This window comes from Bidens hawaiensis, unplaced genomic scaffold (genome assembly GCF_021521415.1).
Source record: "Bidens hawaiensis isolate Kalapana, Puna unplaced genomic scaffold, B.hawaiensis_p1.1 tig00039579_1, whole genome shotgun sequence".
Lineage (NCBI taxonomy): Eukaryota > Viridiplantae > Streptophyta > Magnoliopsida > Asterales > Asteraceae > Bidens > Bidens hawaiensis.
The window spans coordinates 81,815-102,952 of NW_027496967.1; the positions used below are offsets into that span (position 1 = coordinate 81,815).

General features: G+C 35.2%; 2 protein-coding genes and 1 non-coding gene across 3 annotated transcripts; 2 read left to right on the forward strand and 1 right to left on the reverse strand.

The window, feature by feature from the left end:
- Window positions 1-4,171: 4,171 nt before the first annotated feature.
- Window positions 4,172-7,058, forward strand: LOC143591337 (uncharacterized). The gene is made up of 3 exons (XM_077071573.1): window positions 4,172-4,324; window positions 5,708-5,789; window positions 6,224-7,058. The coding sequence occupies exons 1-3, from the start codon at window positions 4,184-4,186 to the stop codon at window positions 6,718-6,720; spliced, it is 720 nt and encodes a 239-aa protein (XP_076927688.1). The 5' UTR covers window positions 4,172-4,183; the 3' UTR covers window positions 6,721-7,058.
- Window positions 7,058-14,496, forward strand: LOC143591336 (uncharacterized). The gene is made up of 7 exons (XM_077071571.1): window positions 7,058-7,245; window positions 7,335-7,441; window positions 11,450-12,224; window positions 12,306-12,650; window positions 12,734-13,002; window positions 14,086-14,184; window positions 14,275-14,496. Exons 1-7 carry the CDS (start codon window positions 7,185-7,187, stop codon window positions 14,302-14,304), a joined length of 1,686 nt encoding a protein of 561 aa, XP_076927686.1. The 5' UTR covers window positions 7,058-7,184; the 3' UTR covers window positions 14,305-14,496.
- A 3,647-nt stretch (window positions 14,497-18,143) lies between these two features.
- Window positions 18,144-18,215, reverse strand: TRNAC-GCA (transfer RNA cysteine (anticodon GCA)). Its single transcript has one exon. It is a non-coding gene; the product is annotated as a tRNA-Cys (tRNA).
- Between the last annotated feature and the right edge of the window lie 2,923 nt (window positions 18,216-21,138).

Here is a 21,138-nt window from a genome sequence, read left to right on the forward strand (position 1 = left end):
ATACATGAAACGTCATTAGAAACATATAGTTAAAATACAATAAAAGTTGCTATCTCCCGGTTTTTAATTTTAAAATCTAACTATGATATCATCTAGTTTAACATTTTCAAGTAAGTTTTTCTCAATTATACAGATACGACTATTGTTTAAACTGGATATATTACATTCAAGTTAAATTTCGGTAATTTGACTTAAAAATTGGGTAGAAATTAATTAGGCTTGCAGGGGCTTAAAATTGGGCTTTAAATCAAATTTAATTGGTAAAGTTATTTATAGGGTGATGATCCTAAGATAATATTTTAAAGTTAAAAACTTTGAGAACTATTGTAAATCATAAAAAACCCCTTTAAAACAAATAAAAGAAATATGAAACAAAAAAATAAACAAAAAGTTTAATAAATTATAAAAACAAAAACAAAAATTTTTATGTTTCATCATGGTTTTATAAAAAACACACCTATTTATACACATATATACATTTTTATTTAATCTCCATTTGACATAATGTACATATATTTACATTGTCATTTATCTCAATTGTATATATGTATATAAAAAATAACATGTATAAAATTTAAAAATTAAGTATTATAAATATATGCATAATTTTGCTAAACCGATATTTTTTTATGAAACCGGGATGAAACATAAATTTTTTTTGTCTTTTTTTACTTTTTTTATTTTCGCGTTTTTTTGTTTTATAGTTTTATTTGTTTTTTTTAAAAGAGTTTTTTTTGTGATGTAAAATGATTCTTAGAGTTTTCAATTTGTAAATGAATCTCACACGATCCGTTATTTATATTACATTTATACAGTTATATATGTAAAACTTGTTATTTTAATTTTGACTAGGGTTGGTCGCGAATTTTCATGGGGTCATTCTCGAAACTCTCGGTGTCAAAATTTCACAAGAGTTTGTCATGATTTTAACACTACAATACACTAACAGCAAAATTTCATCAGGGATGGCGGACCCTACCATAAGGGTAGGTCCGCCGATAAGAGTGAAGGAATATCAAGAGTACGCTTTGGATAGAATGTGGCAGAAATATTCCATAGGGAGAATGGCTCTACACATACATATCACATTATCACGTTTTTTAAATAGTGCTTGACTTACAACTCTATGAGGGAGGAGGATTTTTAGGAATACTTATTGTTAGTTGTAACATTCGTGTTTAAGAAAAACATAGAAGCCTCTAAGAAAAATCAGAAGATAGATGATGATCAAATTCTACCAATCAAATGAAAACCGGATTTTTGGCTTTACAAGCCTAAAATTCATCAAACCAAAAATAGAACATCTATTATATATATATATACAATTAGCAACTTTGTTGTGTTACTAAGTTTGTACGTTGTGCAACAAATTTTGTACACCCTTCTGATTGGTAGGTCTGACTGTCCTTTCCATGTAGTCTTCACCGTCTCACCGTTTTCATCTTCCCTTTGAAAAGCCGGTTCCACAGACACGGCATCGCCGCAAGTCACACACAACTTAAAGCCGAGCTCCGCCTTTGCGCCACCGCCATCGTCGTCGTACTGCTACCCACTTCCAACGATCCTTCACTCCTTTCTTCTTGTCTAATTTAGGGATTGTAAAATGGTGAATTAGGATGATGATTTTTTGGGTAGTCAACTTCGATAGTGAATTAGGAATTGTTCGATCCCCAAACTCGGAATTTGTATTTCACCTAGCACAAGTTATCAGAACATACGGAGGTAAGCGAATATATTCAGCAATAGTAATTCATTGATGATTATTTTTCATGCAATTGATGATACATGTTATTATATTATTATTAATACTATTGGTCAAGATTACAATTTAAATAAGGCTACAGACCAATTGGAATTCAAATTATATTACTAACGGAAGGACAACTTAAAGTCGAGTCTTGCGAAGTAAATATGTGATTGCAGATGCTACAAACATGTAACTTTGCTAATGTTGAGATAGTTTGGGGAACGTGTGATTGAAGGTTTATTTGGTCGACCCAAGAAAATTAAATAAAAATCAACTTTAAAATTCAAAGACTATCAAATTTACTCTTTTGAACTGTTAACTGTGGTTACCTTTTTGGTTTTTGGATGTAAATGTGCTTCAGATTTAATATAGGTATCAACTTATGAAACGTGGTGTGACTCATTTTTCTTATTGATTTGCTAAGTCTGTTTTCTTGGATTATTTTTTGTAATTGAATTCCCAGTGGATTGCTGAAAGTTTGTACTGTAATCAAGGGTTTGGCAACTAATAGTGTTTGTTTAATTTTCTCATTTGGTGGTTGTTTGCAGGCCCATATTATCAGTTAATCATTTTTATAGACGGTAATGGCGTCTGAGCCATTTTACATAATTACTCTACATGCCAGCACCATATATAGTAACAAGTATCGCAAATGGCAGTGTGCGCCTAAATTGTTTGAGTTAGATACTGTGTAGTAACTGTGGCTACGGTGGTTATGTGGTGGTAGAGGTGGTAACAACGGATTTCGTGGTAACATTTGGATGTCTTCGGTTATGGTTTCACACCCCCACCGCAACGCGGGGGGTGAAAATTCTAGTTTGAAATAAATCTCGAACCTTGAAGACTTAGCCAAATTCGTCCTTCTAGTGCTAAGATGATACATGTGTTAGTGAACAAGTGCATAAATCTTAAAAGGATAAAACATAAAGATAAGGGTATGTTTGGCAAAACTAACTGCTAGACGCTAGCTGGAAGCTGGAGGTTTGAAGCTGGTAGCTGGAGCTTTTTAGATATATTTATATGTTTGGTAGAATAGCTTAAACTTTTAATAAATGTAAAAAAATACTAAAATGAGCAAAACTAAAAACAATAATAGTGAATGCATATTTTTTGGAAGGTTATTTAAGTAAATTAAAATAATAAAAGCTTGTAACTCTTTCTAAACGCTACTAGTAGAAGTTTTTTCTCATAACTTAAAAGCTTCAAGCTTCTTGAACCAAACAGACTTTTAATTAAGTATGAGTGTTTTCTTAAAAGCTCAAAGCTCCTGAAAACTTCCTGCCAAACATACCCAAGAACTCACATGTCAAGCGGAAGGCCTAAAGAAATTTAATACTTGTTTATGCCTCTACCCGAAACATCCCTGTAAATAGTAATTTAAAGTCACAAAGGAAGAGGAACGAGAGTAAACGAGCTTAGGCTAAGACATATATAGCCATCAACATCATTCGTCACGTCTGCATCACGTCAGCTTTCCCCCATTATTCAACATCACCCTTCGACCTAGGGGTATACACTCTTAAACACCATTTTTCATCATTCTCTATTTCCTATATTTCTTTTTTATTTAATATAATTTTTGTATTTAGAATATATATTTGAAATTATAACATCTAATAAAATAAATTAAAATGCATAACATGTGCTGGTGTAATTTTTCTTAGCCTTAACATGTGCTGTACCCCTTCAAACTTACCTTAATTGTTTCACATAAAATTCTTTTTAAGTATTTGTTTTTGTATTAGCAAATAAGGATTAATCACTTTTGTAAGCATTTACTGGCGATATAAAATCAAAATTCTAGACCCTCTTTCTTTTGAAAATTTGATGTCTTATTGCACACAAATTTTTATTTACTATGTTGAAATCAATTTGCCATCTTTGATTAACATTGATTAACATAAATCTAGGACCAACAAGTAGTATTATTTAACTTTTACAATACCAAAAGAACCTAAACCTTTACATTACTTATGTTAAAATCAATAAACATAAACATAGCTTATCTATTATCTACACCGTTTATGATGCTACAATAAACTTTATTGCTACATATCACCACACATGAAAAAAGCACAGTAATAGGGAAAGGAAAGTGAGAAACACGTAACGGATTAATTAACGCCAAAAAACTAAAGAAAGAGTGGGGTCCATAAGCCTTCAATTAAATACACTCTTGCATAGTGATTGTTAGCCTCTTTCTAATAGTAAAAAAAGAATATAAAGTTTTTAAAAAGAACATTAAAGTTTCAATAAATAACAAAACACCTCAATACATGGTTCCCTAAAATAGAACATGGTTCATGAACTCCAAGCCTCTTTTTAATACATCTCAATACACAAATTGATTCATTCATATAATAATAATAATAATAATAATAATCATATCATAATAACACACATTACATATTACATATTACGGTGGAGAGGCTGACAATGGAGGAAACCACCACCACCGCCGCCGTCGCCGCCGTGACTTCTCCGGCGATATCTAATCCTGCTGCTACCGATGCACAACCGATCGCCGATTCATCCAAAATCAGAGAAGAAGGCGAGCTGTCCGCTTCGGAAAATGACGTACGTCTCTAAAACCCTAGCTTATTTAACTGAATTTCGGTTTATATAATAAATCGATTCGATTTGTGCTGTGTAATTGAATCTGTTGTTGTATATGTTTGCATCTATCGCGATTATATGAGGCAATGAGCTGTAGTTATGTATATGTTTGCCTGTTTGAGGAGCGTTTGATTAAACTTCTAGGGTTTTACGGTTGTATTAGGTTTATAAGAAGCTCAATTAAGCAGTCGTATTTGTTAATGTCTATGGATATGATGTAGGATTTTGAAGTTTTTGAAGCTGAAGTGATGTTAGTTTTTTCGGTCGAACACACGGTTGAATGCAGTCTACGTGTCGGTAGAATGTAGATGCATCAGTTCATTTTTATGTTGGTTAGGTTATTTTATAGTTTATACTCGTTTCGTATTTATTTACTCATCTTTTGGGGTATGTTGCTTAATAGGCGCAAATGCAATAAATGTATGGCCATTTCAGTTGTTACGAAGTTGGAAACCGCACATCAATGTCATAATTCATCGTAGGGTTTGTATTAAACTCGTGATGTGTCACAATTATATGAACTGTAATTGCGTATTTGTTTGATGAGCGTCTGATGAGTCTCCTAAGGTTTCATGTATGTCTTGTTCATCTCGTGGTTAGGGATTTGCTTATTCGTTTCTGTTTGTATTTCGCATATAAAACAGTTTTTTTTAGGTTTATAAGAAGCTAAATCAAGTAGTCCTGTAAGAATTTAGTCAAATTCATAAGAACATATTGACCTAGATGTCTTTAGGACTATCTTATGTCAATGATTTTGGTATTACAACAGCATGATTCTTTTACATTTTAGTTTGTGGTTGTAATTGATACTCCTATTAATGTCTGTATGGATATGATGCGTTAGTGGTATCTTCTGTCAATTGTAAACGTCTATGTTGATAGTTGAAGTATTTTAAAGCTTCTGAAGCTGAATTGATATTTGTTATTCAGTCTGATTACACGATTGTATGAAGAATGTGGATTTATATCCCAACTCGTCAGATAAATTTTAAATATACAATAAATTGTTTGCACAAACTCGATTTTCATATAAAAGAATTAGGTTATCTGGATTTATATTTGGTGCATTTCTATTGTAGCATATAAAAGAATAAGTAACTTGCTTAATTTGGATATAATCTAAATCTTCATATTATGTTATTTTATACTTATTTTGTAGTTATTTACTCGATCTTTTGTCACGTCATACATTTGGTGTATCTCTCTTTATAGGCACAAATGTGATAAGCATATAGCCATTTTAAATGTTATGTAGTTGGAAATCTTATTGTGAGCGGAACTTGCATTTTTTTCTCCGTCAGATATAGGTAAATTGAACCGTTTTCATGAGTGAGTTTCTTTCAGGACAATGCGCGTTCTCAGTTCCCTGATGGAACAATTCTTGCAGCACCTCCATTGAACAAGGGCACCAGTGTTGTTGAGAAGGGTAGGTTGTACTAGTCCTTTAAATTTGTTGTCTTTAAAAAGTGCACAAAACAGCATTCTGTTCTGTTGGATATCTTTTCTTAAAAAGTAAAGGTATGTCAAACACCATAAAACAGAATAATTGTTAGGATACCCTAACATTGTCATCAAATCTATATAACACAGTAATATGTGCACAAAATCTGTGACCCCATCTTTATCTATATTGAGTTAAAACATGGTTGATAATCAAACATTAAACACCTTTTTTAACACTCTCATTCATGGTCTTTTCATAATGCTATAACTTTTGTATTTGCAAGCGTGCACTCGTTTACTTCATAAAGCATGTTATCAAATGATGGTTTTACACTCTTTTGACCTCATTTATTTATTAATAATTACATTTTCAGTGAAAATGCAGATATGGTTTGATGTTTCTCGTGTACTTAACAGGGGTGTCTGCATCGATTCTTAATCCTGCCGTAGCTTCAAGAACAATCGCTTATTCAAACAAACGGAAAGGCGTGGAGAAGAATCGAGTCCCATTTGTGATTAGTTTCTCAGATGATGATGACAGTGGTAGTGACTCTGAAGAATACAAGAAGGAAACGGCAATGGAATCTGGTGATATGACACGTGGCACCATCGATAATAGAAAGTTGTCCACTTCAATGGTGAGTTCACGGTCACAAATGGTGCAACAAACTGGCAAAACAAACACCAAAAGTCCCAAAAAGTTATCTACAAGCCGTACATTTGTCTCATCAGTTAACAGAGTGAATGGAGCCAAATTCAAGAATGGTGGAAGCACGTTTGTTGGGGTGAAAACTCATCTTAAAAAGTCAACCCCGCCTAGCATTATTAAATTTGGTCAAAAGGCCCCAAACATTCATGTCAACAGTAATAAACTCCAGGATTTAAGGCAATTGATCGCAATTCGGGAAAATTAGTTAAAGAGTAAAGCTGGTAAACCTGGTAACGAGGTAGCTTCAAGTTCAAAAAAGAACGCTTCTGATTTGAATTTGAAAAACAGTGCTGTTAAGAGCCGAAATCTTACTGAACGTATAGAACCAAAGGAGCAAGAAAAGAAACGTCTTAAAGTTAGCGAGCCACCTAGAAATGTTGTAGTTTCTGTTGGTCAACATGATAGGCCTTCTGGGTCAACAATAGCTGCTGGAGTTGCAATGTCTGTTGGTCAACATGATAGGTCTTGTTCAGAGTCATTAGCAGCAACTGGAGTTGCAACTTCCGCTGGTCAACATGGTAGACTCCTGAGTCAACAGTACCAGCTGGTGGTCAACATGATAGGCCTCCTTCAGAGTCAACAGCAGCAACTGGAGTTACAAATCTTGGTCAGCATGGAACTTCTGCACTAGAAAATGATGGCTTGAAGGGTAGATATGGGAAAGAAATCATGACAATGCAGCAACATATAAAGGAACTTAAAAATCATGATATCAATAATCTACTGATAGGTTGGGAATAAAGTTATGCGTTATTTGTTTATTTATGCTAAGTTTGTTTTCATCATAGGTATAAGTTAAGGCAACTGTTTGTTGTGTAGGCAGTGGCATAGTCAGCAATAGCAGGCAGCATAACAGGATAACAAATCTGGGAGAGTCTTCTGCACAATTAATGGCTAAAACTGATAAAAGTTCTTCACCTAGACAGGTACATATACAAATTTTTATTGCAAGACTTTGTTTTAGTCTCTGAAGCTTAGTTATTGCTGAAACCACAAAACAGCTTTTGCTTGCATTACTATAACCAAGGCATCACCACCACTGAACCTAAAGATTTATAGTTATTATAATGTTACTTACAGGAAAACATCATAATCAGTTGAAGAGTTTCTGTGTATGCTTTTTAGATGTTTTTGTTTCTTTTATTTATTTGTCAGTTCTTTACACATGGACTATTCCCATCTTAGAATCTCTCTAGCATTGTTACATATATATATTAGAATACTGGGTTAGAAACCCGTGTATTACATGGAATCCATGTAATGGATAACAGATTGAATAAAGAATATATTAAACAGTTAGTAATGAAAATTTAAGAATTATAAAATGATATATAAGATAAGATTTGATTGAAATTATGTATAAAAGAAGCAGGAAAAAGAATTTTGGGCTCACAGAATTGTGACACTTGGTGCAACTGATTACTTGTTTATTAGATATTGATTATTGTTAGGTTTTAATTATGTCTAGCACACAGGGCCGAGTTAGGTTTCTCTATGGTTTATTTCCTATATCTTGAGGTTTCCCCTTTACTGTAAATACACATGAATACATGATTCACTGAAAATGTAGTCAGTCACTTTTACAAGCATATAATTTACTAAAAATAAAACGAAGTATATGTATAAACTCGGGATTCACTCTCTTTCAGCCTCTTCCAATTTCACTCTTCTTATGCTATATTCCATATGTAAAAGGGATAGTCTTAGTAGGATAGTTTCTTCTTTGGGTATTACAAACCATACAGACCACAATGATTTTTGGTTAACTAAGTTTAAGCTAGATATGGGTCTAACTTGCAGCTTGTGATGATGTTTCTATAAAAGCTAATACTTTAGAGAATAGTTTCTAAATTTGCGTGGTGAAATGATAGATAGCATGACACTTGCACTAATATTAAAACAAAGCTATATGCGATATAATTTACAAACAGGTTCATTGTAGACAAAGTTAGTTTATGTTATGATGATCAGTGGTCATACTAAATGCTTTAGAACTTATGGAAACAGTAGTCACTTAAGAAAGGGTACTAGAAAATTAGAATTATTCAAATAAATAAAAACAAAAGGAATATTAAAAGTGTGACCAAAGATTGTGAAGACGCTTAATACAAGAAATCAATAATGTTTGTTCTATTAGTAATCTGTTATGTTATGAACTTGGATGTGAAATCTATGGGTTGAAAGGGATTTTACCACCAGTGTGCTTTTTGATTGAGGACAGTCAATATCTTATTGGTAAGATCTGTTTTGAGAACTGATTTTACCACCAGTGTCTTTGATTTTTCCTTCGTACAAGCGCTGTGAATCATGAAAACAGGGTTTTCTTGTTCTGGGTTTATAAATCTCAAGCAAGCACATACGAATAGAACAAGAATTAAGAATACCATTACTTGCTTCTTTGACTTCTTATGTTTATATGTGTATACTTGGTGGAGAATTCTTGGTTTTCTTCATTTGGCGGATAATCCAAAGAAATGTGATTTAATGTGTTATGAATTCTTGGTTTAATTTTTCACCGGATATTATAATTATAAGTTATAACTATATATTAAACGAGAGTTTTGGCGACGTAGCCACGCAATTTGTCCACGTGGCCTCACGTGGTTGATTGGCATTTTTCCATTTTGATTTTTAGCTTTTTATTTGTTTATAATTCGCGTCGGTTCACTGTGGCAAAACGTGTTTTTTTACCGTTGATACCTTCAAATGATTCCAGCCGAATTTGTTTCAGCTTGCGGTCGCAACACGGGTTTTTTTTCGCCGTGAGTTTTTTTTGTCCGTTGATTCCGGACAAATTCGCTTCAGTGTGCAGACACAACGCGCGCATATTTTTGTTTTTCGTTAATTTTTTACTTAAACATGTTAATTTGTTGTATTTGGGCGTGGATGAATTAATTTTTTGCTTTAACTTCGGTGCCATAACCCGATACCGACTGAACTCATGTCGGTTCGCCACCACAATGTGTGGTTTTCTTTGTACAATTTAGTGCCGACAACGTCGATTTTGACCGAATTCGCTAGCGCGCAAGTTTTTTTGTTCGTTGATATCGGAATCAACGAGTTCATATCAGTTTGTAACTGCAGCGCGTGATTTTTTTTTGTTCGCCACATTGTTTTCTTTTTTAATTATGTTAAATTGTTGTATATAGGTGTGGAGTGTTTGGATCAAATACAAATAAAATTAACATGCTAATTGTGAGAATCAAGTAGAGTAATTATGTAATTACATCATAGAGTAATCATATTACTCTTATGATGTAATTACATAATTACTCTACTTGTATATATAATTACTCTACTTGATTCTCACAATTAGCACGTTAATTTCATTTGTACGTTACCTTTCCCCTAGGTGTGGACGAATTTATGTTTCGCTTTTCTTTCGGTGCCGGAACTAGATACCGACTGAAGTGTCGTCGGTTCGCCACCGCAATGCGTGGTTTTTTCTTGTTAATTAATTTGTTGTATATGGGTGCTAGCAAACTTTTTTGGGGTTTATTTCCGTTCCATAACCCAACACCGATCGAATTCACCCCAACTCGCAGTCGCATCACACAGTTTGATAAGCTGTACGACTATCAATAACATCAACCTAGCGCAACGCGCCGGGAATGCTACCTAGTTTGTTTTTAAAGAGGGCCATATGCATACACACGCGCGCACACACACACATATTTGTAAGTGTGTGTGTAGGGGATGGATACTTTGAGAATTCGAAAGAACTCCATCTTAACAATATTATTTTTTTTTATCATATATAGAATAGGTAAGTTACATCTACAAAACAATTTAAAACCTTTTTTTGCATGAATTGACTTTTAACAGAGATGTAACAAACGTTTACATTACGCAAATATTTGCAAATTTGTACTTTTTACCTTGTAATGTAAACGTTTGTTTCATCTATTATAAAAGTTGATCGACGAAATATATTTTTTGTTTTTTAGCTGTAACTTATTTATATATGGATTTTTTTTTTCAAAAAAATATCGTTAAGTGGAGTTCTTTCGAGATCTCAAATGATCTCATTCATATATGTATATGCATAAGTGTGTATATAATAATGCAGGGATGAGCAAATTCGGTACCAGTACCGAAATCGGTACCGATTTGGTCCGTCGGTACCAAAGTTTTGAGTTTTGGTATCGGTACGGTACCGGTATTTTTTACCTTCAATACCGGTACCGAAACGATACCGGACCGAATATTTTGGTGCCGGTACCAAGAATTTGCGATTTTCGGTCCCGGTACGGTACCGATCTCATCCCTAGTATATACACACACACACACGGAAGATCATCGTCTATTCACTCATCACCAATTTGGGGAAAGTTTCTGAAACCCTACCCCCGTTCTTTCCTGCCATCTGCTGCTCCTGGTCATTGCTGATTTCATAACAGTAATCCCCCTTGTAATCTTTTTGTTCAATTTTGTTGAATTGCTGATTCTCAGATTACATCCATTCATTTTCTTGTTTTGGCTCATATTTATCGAATCTGTGTAGGTTTTAGATGCCCTAAGTTCCCGATCATGTCGCAACAGGGTTCAACATCTTCTATATCCGTGTATTTTCCGATTTCACAACAGGGTTCGACATCTTCTATATCCGTGCGTTTTCCTATTTGTTTCAAGATCTGTTCAATCTTGTTTCTAGATTACATGGGTTTAAATAACATAAGTGAAACACAAGCTGATAATGCCGTTATAGTAGTTAAGTAGATAAATTCTCTTTCCATTTCTATCTCTATTCTTATAGCTACCAATCATCAAAATTCTCCATAGCACCTCTGTTTTTACAATGTTTACAAACAGTTAGCAATTGTGATTTACATTATTTTAAATTCTGAATTATGAATCTGCAAATAGCTTTTATGCAACAATGTGTTGACTGTTCACCTTACATGAACAACTACCTTTTTGTCAACTGATTCTAGGGTTCTCTGACCAATTCAAGCTTTTGGAATCATTTTGGGGCCACAACTGGCGAGATGGATATCAAATCACTACTAGAACTTGAAGAATTGCAAGATAAGGAGCTAGATGAAGCACAAGAGCATAGACGCAAATGTGAAATTGAAGAAAGAAACGCCTTAAAAGCTTACCGGAAGGCTCAAAGGGATTTAGCTGAAGCTAATACTAGATGTTCATATCTTTATCACAAAAGAAATTTATTTTCGGCTAATCTTCGCTCTCACGTGATGGAGGATTCAAATATGTTCTGGTCAAATATGTCAAACATGTCAAATCAGCTTATTGATGCTAATGTGAACTCTATAACCAACATGTCAGAAAACGACACACCACATCATCAGGTGCAGAATGAGTGCGAGGATCCCGATTCCAGTGGATCAGAGCCTCAGGGTGAAGAAAAAACAAACGATAGTAATAATATGTTAGCTGAGGATGACCAGACATCCACTTTTGGGCTTAAAGCTGGTGATTCAAGTTTAGATAGTCATATGGAAGGAATATGTAATGAAATGAATAATAATTCAGTTCCTATTGACAACAATGAGGACTCATTGCTTCTAGAAGCATCATTGAGGTCTCAACTGTTTGCAAGGTTAGGAAATAGACAGTCAAAGAAGAATGAGCCAGTTCAAAGCCTGGAGATTGCTACTTCTGAAAAAGAGGATGGGGAAATTATGGAAGATTCTGGAAACATACCATCTTCTGAGACAGAGAAAGACCAAATTTATGATAATGGAAGTACATTACTACATTTTAATAATTTTATTATGTTTTAGTTAGTGTGTATAATTTTTAACTTCTTTTTCTTGGAATATAAAGATATTGTGATGTCAGAGAAAGACCAGTGCGATGTCGATTATGGATCCTTTTTGGCTGAACCAATTCTGAAGAGTGCTTTTGGTCATGTAAAGTTCAGTGAGAACACACAGATTCAAACTGATGACATTCCAAATGGTGTTTGTGGGGCCCACCATACTGATTCAGTTTCCAGTTCTTTATTGGATCTTTATGTTGGTGAAGTCGGTTCGTATTCGAACAACTTACCAATCAACCCCTTTTGGCCTCATTGCATGTTTGAATTACGAGGTAAATGCAACGATCATGAGTGTCAATGGCAGCATGTCAGAGATTATTCATCAAAAAACGTTGATTCAAACAGCAATGGTATGAAATTTTGAACTATGATCTCACTGTCTTTTATTTTGAAACATGTTTTTATTTGTTTTAATGTGATGTTAACGTTGCAGATCGTGGGTCCCTTTGCTTAGCCCCACCTACTTATCTGGTCTGTTTAGACAGTTTGAAAGCTGATTCACATCCATATAAATATCTTGTGGCTCCAACCAATGAACAGCGTTGGAAAAAGTCGTATAGTGCTTTTTTAGTTGTTTCAAGTTCAATGCTTGCAGATTTGAACTCAGATGAATCATGTCTGCATGGTCCTGAAACACGCATTGAGGTTCATGGTGTTTGGAATCGACAATCATCGTATTTTCATGGTCAAAATGCCAAAGAGGTCAGTCTATTTTCTCATTATACACACACAGTTTACCAACCCTTATGAGTAGTGATTTACATGTTTTTAGAGGACAAAAAATGTATTATGTCTTGAAGCTTTGTTTAGCAACACATGTTTTGATTTTTTATTATGTAATTAAGTATTATGTATATACTTTATGTACTAGCTCTTCAAGCACAAGGTACAACTCCTCAAAGCTACTATTATCTAAATATTTTAATTACTTTTGAGCATATTTTTTTTTCTCTTATAAGTTTTAAAGCATAATGTTTTACAAAATTCCGAATATACCGTTATAACATGCTCTTTTATCTACACGATTTAACATAATCGATATTCAAAACTGATACGCCCTGCTTGCGGTGCGCACATATAATGTATATATGTGTGAACCCTTGGGTGGGCAAAAGTAAAATTGCACTAATTTTGACGTTATTTTACTAATCACGTGAAAATAACGTTAAAAGTGGCGGAAGGTTAATCAGGCATCATGTGGTGGCGTTGATAGCCGAAAGACAAGGGCACATGCACCAATCAGCCGGTGTCCCGATGATTGAGTGTTATGTGTCTTATGTCCAAGGCTTGATTCAAAACTACTATCGAGCCGGGGGTCTCACCGGAAGCAGCCTCTCTATCCCTATGGGATAGAGGTAAGGCTGTCTACATCTTACCCTCCTCAGACCCTACCATAGCATTGCTATTGGTGGGATATACTGAGTACGATGATGATGATGATGATGATATTCAAAACTGAACCTGGTCAATATTATATATATTTTAAATTTTTTTCCACGGCATAATGATTCTAAAATTCCAAAAGCATTACGAGACGCTTATTGCTACCTATGTTTCGAACTTTCATTATGAATTTTACTCAAAACCGAGCTATCGTAATTCACTGGAAGTGAATACTAGTTTTAATACAATTCGGTTATAATGGTGTGTTATTATTTGCATTATTTTTTATTTAGTTATATTTAAATTAACTTTAAATGAGATAATTTTTCCTATGAAAAAGTAAGCACGGATTAACTTTTATTAGCTAATTAACCTTTTTATATATAAACTATGTTAATACAGGGTCAATCAGATGAACATATGGATGGCATCTATCAACGTCTTGAAACGGCTTTTCTTAATCTCAGTAAGGAGGTTAGCAAGGAGAAGGGACGTACAGGGGTAATTGTGATGTTACCGACTCTCACATATATTATTATTAATATATTTTTGATATTATATATTAATTTTTGATCATCAAAAAAATTGCAGTGTCTTACTGTTCTCGCTCGTGCCCTTTAGGAACATCCTACATCTGTACTTATCTGGATTGTTTATTTACACATTTTCTATTGCAATCAGAAGTCAATCGGAAAAAGATGACATGCATCGTTATGCGGTACACACTTTGTTTTCTTTCTCTCCTTTTCAGTATCGTATATTCGTATTATTTTAACAAATCAGGTTAATTTTTTAATGTAATAGTTTTTGGTCATTTAAATTACATTAATTATTTAGAGATATAAAAAGCTTATCAAAAGGTGTTGCAGGTCAACCTGACCTGTTTTTAGCTGTACGTAAGAGCCGTCTATGTTGACATGAACCCATTTGCATATTTTGTTAAACGAGCTGAGCCACATGAGTGCTTGGCTCATTAAACCTTTATTTGTTAGTTATTTTATTTAAATGCACACTGACACACACACACACACATATACTGTTTAGTTATTTTTACCAATGTTATATTATTATATATACATTAATGTTTTTTATGTGGTATATATTTGTTTAGATTAGATATGAAATTTCATATATATAACAGGCCGTTTAGGCTCGTAAGTCTAGCCGTACTCCGTATGTTAAGCTTGGGCCTCAGCTCCTTTACTAAACAAGCTTTGATTTAGGCTCGAAGTCAAGCTTAAGCTTAGCTTGTTTAACCTCGGCTTGATTTGAGCTTTTAGCGAGCCAATCTCGAGTAGTCATGAGCGGCCCGGCTCGTTTACACCCCTACTCTTTGTCAATATTCTTTACAATGACCGTCTTTTTGTCAGGGTGTTTGCCAATTTTTTAGTTTAATTTCTTCATCTACTTTCTTTTTCTTTTTTGTTATTTTTGAAATTAAACATATTGGTTTTTGTATCCAGGTTGAAAACAATGAATCATCTTATGAACTTTGGCTAATGTTCATCAATAGTCGGGAAAAACTTGACGATCGGTTACTTGCGTATAACACTGCAATATCAGCACTATGCCGTCATGCATCAACTCTTAACCGGGAAAGCGAGTGCATCTTAGACCTCTTTCTACAAATGATTAATTGCTTATGCTCATCTGGTCAAGTCAACAATGCTATCCAGAATGTATATGGACTGTTATCTTCTACAAACACCTCCACCGATCCCCATGCACCATTGTTTCCCGATATTCAGAAATCCCTAACAGATCCTGACATACGTGTCTTATGGCTTTGTGCTGTATACCTGCTATTATATAAAAAATTACCCGATACCATCATCCAACGGTTTGAATGTCGTAAAGAATTATCTGCAATCGAATGGCATCCCGTTCAGTTAACAGATGATGAAAAACAGCAAGCGCTTACCATGTTAGAACTCGCCCCTGAGTCGGGTATGTTAGCGCAACAGTTTGCTGTTAATCACATCAGATGTACAGCTGTCATTAAAGGTTTAGATTCTTGTAAACAACTGTTGGAGAAGTACCTTCGGGTATACCCATCCTGCTTGGAACTCATTCTTTTATCAATTCGGGTCAACGGGGTTGACTCGACCAAGTCAACATTCACAGCATTTGAAGAGGCTCTAAGTAACTGTGCTGAAGAACGTGGTATCCAATGCATTTGGAACCAATATGCAGAATATGCCCATGAAACTGGAAAAATCGATCTTGCAAAAGAGATAATGGGCCGATGGTATCCAAAATCTGGGATTATGAATTTAAGTCAATGGATATCTAGTTTGGCCGAGTCCGATATCGTATTTGGTCTGCTTAATCTCTCACTATATAGACAGTTACAAAACGATCATAACGAAGCTCGTATTGCTATTGAGCAAGCGTTTGAAGTCGCTTCTGTTGAGGATTACACAATGTTGTGTGAAAGAGCATGCAGCGTTTTCACTCAAAAATGTTTTTGGTAAACCGAAAGCCTGTTTAGACGTGTTTTTAAACGCGATAAACCGTTACCTAACGGATCCCCGTGCTTTACCACCCCCCGAGCCACTTTCTAGAACCTTCATCAAAAGTATCGGGAACCAGAAAATTCAAAAACTCGTTAACAATCTTTTATGTCCGGTTTCTTCCAATTCATCTTTGTTGAATCAGGTTCTCGAATCGTGCTTTGGCTCGTGTTTGTTACCGTTTGAAGGTTGTGAAAAACCGACCGATGTTATAGATCTTGCTGAAGCGTTGATGGAAATGAGGCCCGCGAATTACCAATTAGCACTATCGATCTGCAAGAACCAATCAGATGCGAACGCTAGCGTGTCTTTCTGGGCGAGCGTGCAGCTGATCGATTCTCTGTTTCAGGCGGTCCCGGTTGCACCGGAGTCTGTGTGGGTTGAAGCTGCAGGTTTGTTGAAAGACGTGGTTGGTTTTAGGGCGATCTTGGATTGCTTTCATAAACGGGCGTTGTCGGTTTACCCGTTTTCGTTGAAGCTGTGGAAGTCGTATCGTGAGTTGTATGATACTGATAATGATAATACCAATCAGGTGAATGCAGTGGTTGAAATGGCTAAAGAAAAAGGTATAAAGCTTTAATGATGGTTAATTAGTGGTTGGTTATGTTGTGACTTATGGTTGACAAAAATTTGTGCCTAGATATTATGGTACTTGAAAACTTGTGGTTGACCAGTCAACGGTCAAACATAAGATATAGGGACGAATAGTGTATGGAAGTTGACAATGCCTACACTTAGTTTTTAGGAAATGGAATCTCAACTGGTTTTATAAATCATTTCAGTATTTTGGATATTTGTTTAGCAAAATGGTTTTTCTTGCTAGTGCTATGATTGATATTATATATTTTTACATTATTTGGGAATGGATCATAATAAGTCTTCTATATCTGAACCTGTCATGAAATTTATTGGTTTGGGTTTAGTGTTCGAGTTTAGTATAAACGGGTTTCAGTTTGTTTCTGGTTATGGTTACACCTGAGTACACATTAAGATAAACTGATTGTGTCTGGGTCAATGTGGTGGGCTCTCGGTTGGTCTGTTGGGTGTTTGGGATTCCTTATTTTTTACCTTCTTATAACTTTATTTTTGGGATAAGCTATAAGTTACAATATTGTAACTTGTCAACTTATCCCCTCACATATCAAACAATGCCAAACCCATTTTTAACTTTTTCAATAATTTATAAGTTGACTAAAATAAGTAATTCAAAACACCCCTTTATCCTGTTTGTTTTTTTATCATTTGGAAAAGACATGTCGTCATCATTAAACATGGTTGTTTATTTTATGTAAGTTTAGAGGGAGTGACCTAAGGTGTTTATACTTTAAACGTAAATATTTTATATATATTCATATTTGGTTGTAGATTTGTGAATTTAAGGTAATAACATCCAATTTTTTTTATTTAGTTCAGGTTTATCTAGTTGTTTATGTACATTTGTAGTTATTTGTGTTCTATCGGAGTTCACGTGTCTTATATGATTTTCAAGTTTTATTGTTTGAATTAGTGTCGTGCTTAATAGCCAACTCACGAGCACAACCCGATTAGCATCCTGATTTATTGGGCGTTAGTCCTTGATAGATGTGATAACAAATAAGAAAAATGTTGCAAAAAATGCCCTATTAAAAATGTATAAATTAATGTAGCATTGAGCTTTGTCAAGATATTTGACTTGACGCATTGTAAAAGATGATAGAAAAGTGTATAATGTAAAGTTCAAATGCAACTACAGGAATGAGTCTCAATGGTATTTTTAATAACACAACAGTAATACTTTTAACTGTTTTTCTTTGTAAATTCATCTTCGTAACTAAAGAGTGTGGTAAACCAACCTTTTCTGCCTTCCTTAGCATTTTCAGAGTAGTGATCAAAGTTATACATCTAAAAGTATTTAATAACGAGCTAATTAAAATTAAAAAAACTATTTAAAATAAAGAAAAACTAAAAAGGGCCCAACCGGGTTCGAACCGGTGACCTCTTGATCTGCAGTCAAATGCTCTACCACTGAGCTATGGACCCTTTGATGTTTAAATATATTATTTATGTGATTCATTAATAATATATTCTAACCAGATGGAGCGACAAGGTCAAAACCATTGTCTTTCAAGTTGCATTTATTTTTTAACTCGATAATTAAATAACGCGCATACATGATGTCTTAAAAAAGCAATAACACATGACAAACGTATTACTATATGATATGAATTTCTTGGTGAGATTTATGGCCATAAACAATTTATCAATTGTTAATTCTTATGTAAATTATTAGGAGGTATGTTTTGTCCCAAGTTTCATAAGTTTTGAAATCCAAAGGCGAATTGAGCAAACTAATACAAATATAAAGAGAGGCAGATACAAAAATATTTTGTACCAGGAACATAGTACAGAGGCTATTGGAGGGCGGCGAGGCAGCCGGGCAACACGATGGGAGGCAGAAGATGAGAAGTCGAGCGTCGTATGGGAGCCATGTCGATTCACAATGCATTCAAAAATCAAAATTAGCTTATTTGAATTACTGGATTAGATTTTAATTTGTTTAGGCTTTGGGATTGATAATTTATTTACTCCTATAAATATCACTAACCTTCGTTTATTTTCAACAAGTCATATCTCCAATCCTATTATCTGAAAGGTTTAAGTCTATCATATCATGTATAATTCACTCATTCTATGTTAACCTTGCACCCGAAATACCCTAATCTAATTAACAGTTTAAAATTTTGACAACAGAAAATATGAATTATATTAATGTAATTTTATTATTATGTTGAAACATCCAAACGATTTACAATGAAGTGGTAGGTAAGCGGGCAACAAGCTGCGCCGCAACCCCCGTTTGGATAGCAAACTTAATCCTACTAAAAACAAAGTTTCGATTCTTATGGGCCGATAGTCCGATACGTTACTATGCACAACTTTCTGAACCCTATTCAAAAGGTCCACGGCATCCGGAGCTAAGAAACCAAAAGTGTCAAAGGCAAAGGGGATAAACACGTGTTGATTCTCCAAACAAGCTCTCTCGTGTTTAGCAACCTTCCCCGATGCCGCCTTCAATGCTGCCTGGCCTGCTACAAACCCATTGTCACTAATCCCAACAAGAGGGGACACTCCTGTGAGGTTGACACAAGCGTGTTTCCCTCTACCCACCAAAAAACAAGAATATCGGCCGGTCGTAATGTGGATCTTCCTTCTTGAGGATCCGTAAGAAAGTTTACGGGGGCTTCCTTTTTAGCCGAAATTCCGGCTCGTTTAAGAACATCACACAGAACATCCCTCACCAAATCATGCCTGCACTTAAACCCAGGCAACTCTTTGCAGTGAACCGCATGCTCGCCAAAAGAATCCAAACAAACCTTACGGCAAACCGGACATGACTCATCTACCGGGAACAAAGGGATCATTAACCGATACTTCAGGATGGCCCGGTACTCCAAAGCGGACATATGTTGGCCCAATCCTTCAATAGGGAGAACAATTAAGAAATCTTGAGCCCGAGGAGCCCGAAGACACTTAAGCACCGCTTTCGGACGAGGGGATAAATCAAACTTCATTTTCAAACTCTTGATGATTCCACTATAAAGGGTACTCGCCAAAGCATGTTGGGCTTTAGGGGGTGTCTTTATTAGAGAAACCGCTAATATCAAAATCGGGAAGTGCAATGTGCCATCGATCAAACCCATCAATACCACAACCTCGAAGAATGTGGTCTTGCAATTCCCAAGATTGCGCCCTCGAGGCCACAAACGCATAAGTAGAAACATCTGAAGCTGAACATAAACCCAAACCTTCAAAACGAGTCGGAAGTGATGCCAACCTCCATTAAAAATCTCTAAAGAAGGCACTACCACAAACCACGATATCCTCAATCGCCCCCCGAAGGCCATTGTTAAACACAGAAACTGCTTCCCCTAAATACACAGGTTAGCATTTTCTGAGACCGAACAATAACTTTCCAACTCCCATACATGAGCGGAGCAAAAAGAGCTCGTATTGAAGGTCCCGCAAATGCGGGAGATAGCTCATCAATTATATTATAAATCATAAATTGTTACAAAATTGAAAACCCTGTATAAGTAGGGTATTATAATTTGAATAATTGAGTACATGGTATTTATTTGCTTTTAATCATAAACCGAAACAATCTTCGACGAACATACATATAAATTTCAAGGAAGTTTCTTGTAAGTTGTAAATAATAATCCAATCTTCAAAAATAATATAAAAAGACTAGTAGGCAAGGCGTTGGGTTGACCTAGACTTTAAACACAACATAACTTCTATATATTAACACACACCATTCATCCAAACTCATCCATTAAACCCACACCCACCGGAATCTTATCTTACTTCGGCCAAAATGAACTCCGACAGCTACACACAACCTCCATCCAACTCCAACATCTACCAACGTTCAGTTAGCATAGATAACAACACCAACCCCACATCCTACACAGCTGCTCCAAATCTCTCATCCAATCTGTACGGTCACTCTGACCCTTACTTTCCGGCAACAAGTCAACGCATTCTGCCACAAGATCAACCACTCTCCGGCCATTCCCCGGGGCTCTCAGACGTACGTGGACCATTCAACTCTAATAATAACATTACTAGTCGTGATGGGGTGTACTCAAATAATAAGTCACCTGAGATATCAGATCTTGGGAGGAAAAACATGTCGGATAATAATCATAATGGTGGTGGTGTTGGTGGGAGTCAACAGAAGCAGCCTGACATATCTGATCTTGTTAATCAACGGGATAAGAGTACTAATGGTGGTGATGAGAGTAATGAGAGTGGTGAGAGCGTTGACCCGCGAGATTATGTTGGGATAAGTTTGGTTGGGAGGAAGTTTAAGCAGGTTAATCCCGAAGCTTATTATGTGGAGAAAGATGATCAATAGATGATGAATTGATGATGATGATGATGATTTGGATTTGTTTGT

Excerpts from the sequence above, each read along its gene's own strand:
- LOC143591337 (XM_077071573.1), top strand. The coding sequence starts at position 4,184 with ATGGAGGAAACCACCACCACCGCCGCCGTCGCCGCCGTGACTTCTCCG. Across the intron at positions 4,325-5,707 it reads TGTCCGCTTCGGAAAATGAC|GACAATGCGCGTTCTCAGTT; the intron begins GTACGTCTCTAA and ends AGTTTCTTTCAG. Across the intron at positions 5,790-6,223 it reads CACCAGTGTTGTTGAGAAGG|GGGTGTCTGCATCGATTCTT; the intron begins GTAGGTTGTACT and ends TGTACTTAACAG.
- LOC143591336 (XM_077071571.1), top strand. The coding sequence starts at position 7,185 with ATGACAATGCAGCAACATATAAAGGAACTTAAAAATCATGATATCAAT. Across the intron at positions 7,442-11,449 it reads AAAGTTCTTCACCTAGACAG|GGTTCTCTGACCAATTCAAG; the intron begins GTACATATACAA and ends AACTGATTCTAG. Across the intron at positions 14,185-14,274 it reads AGGAGAAGGGACGTACAGGG|TGTCTTACTGTTCTCGCTCG; the intron begins GTAATTGTGATG and ends AAAAAATTGCAG.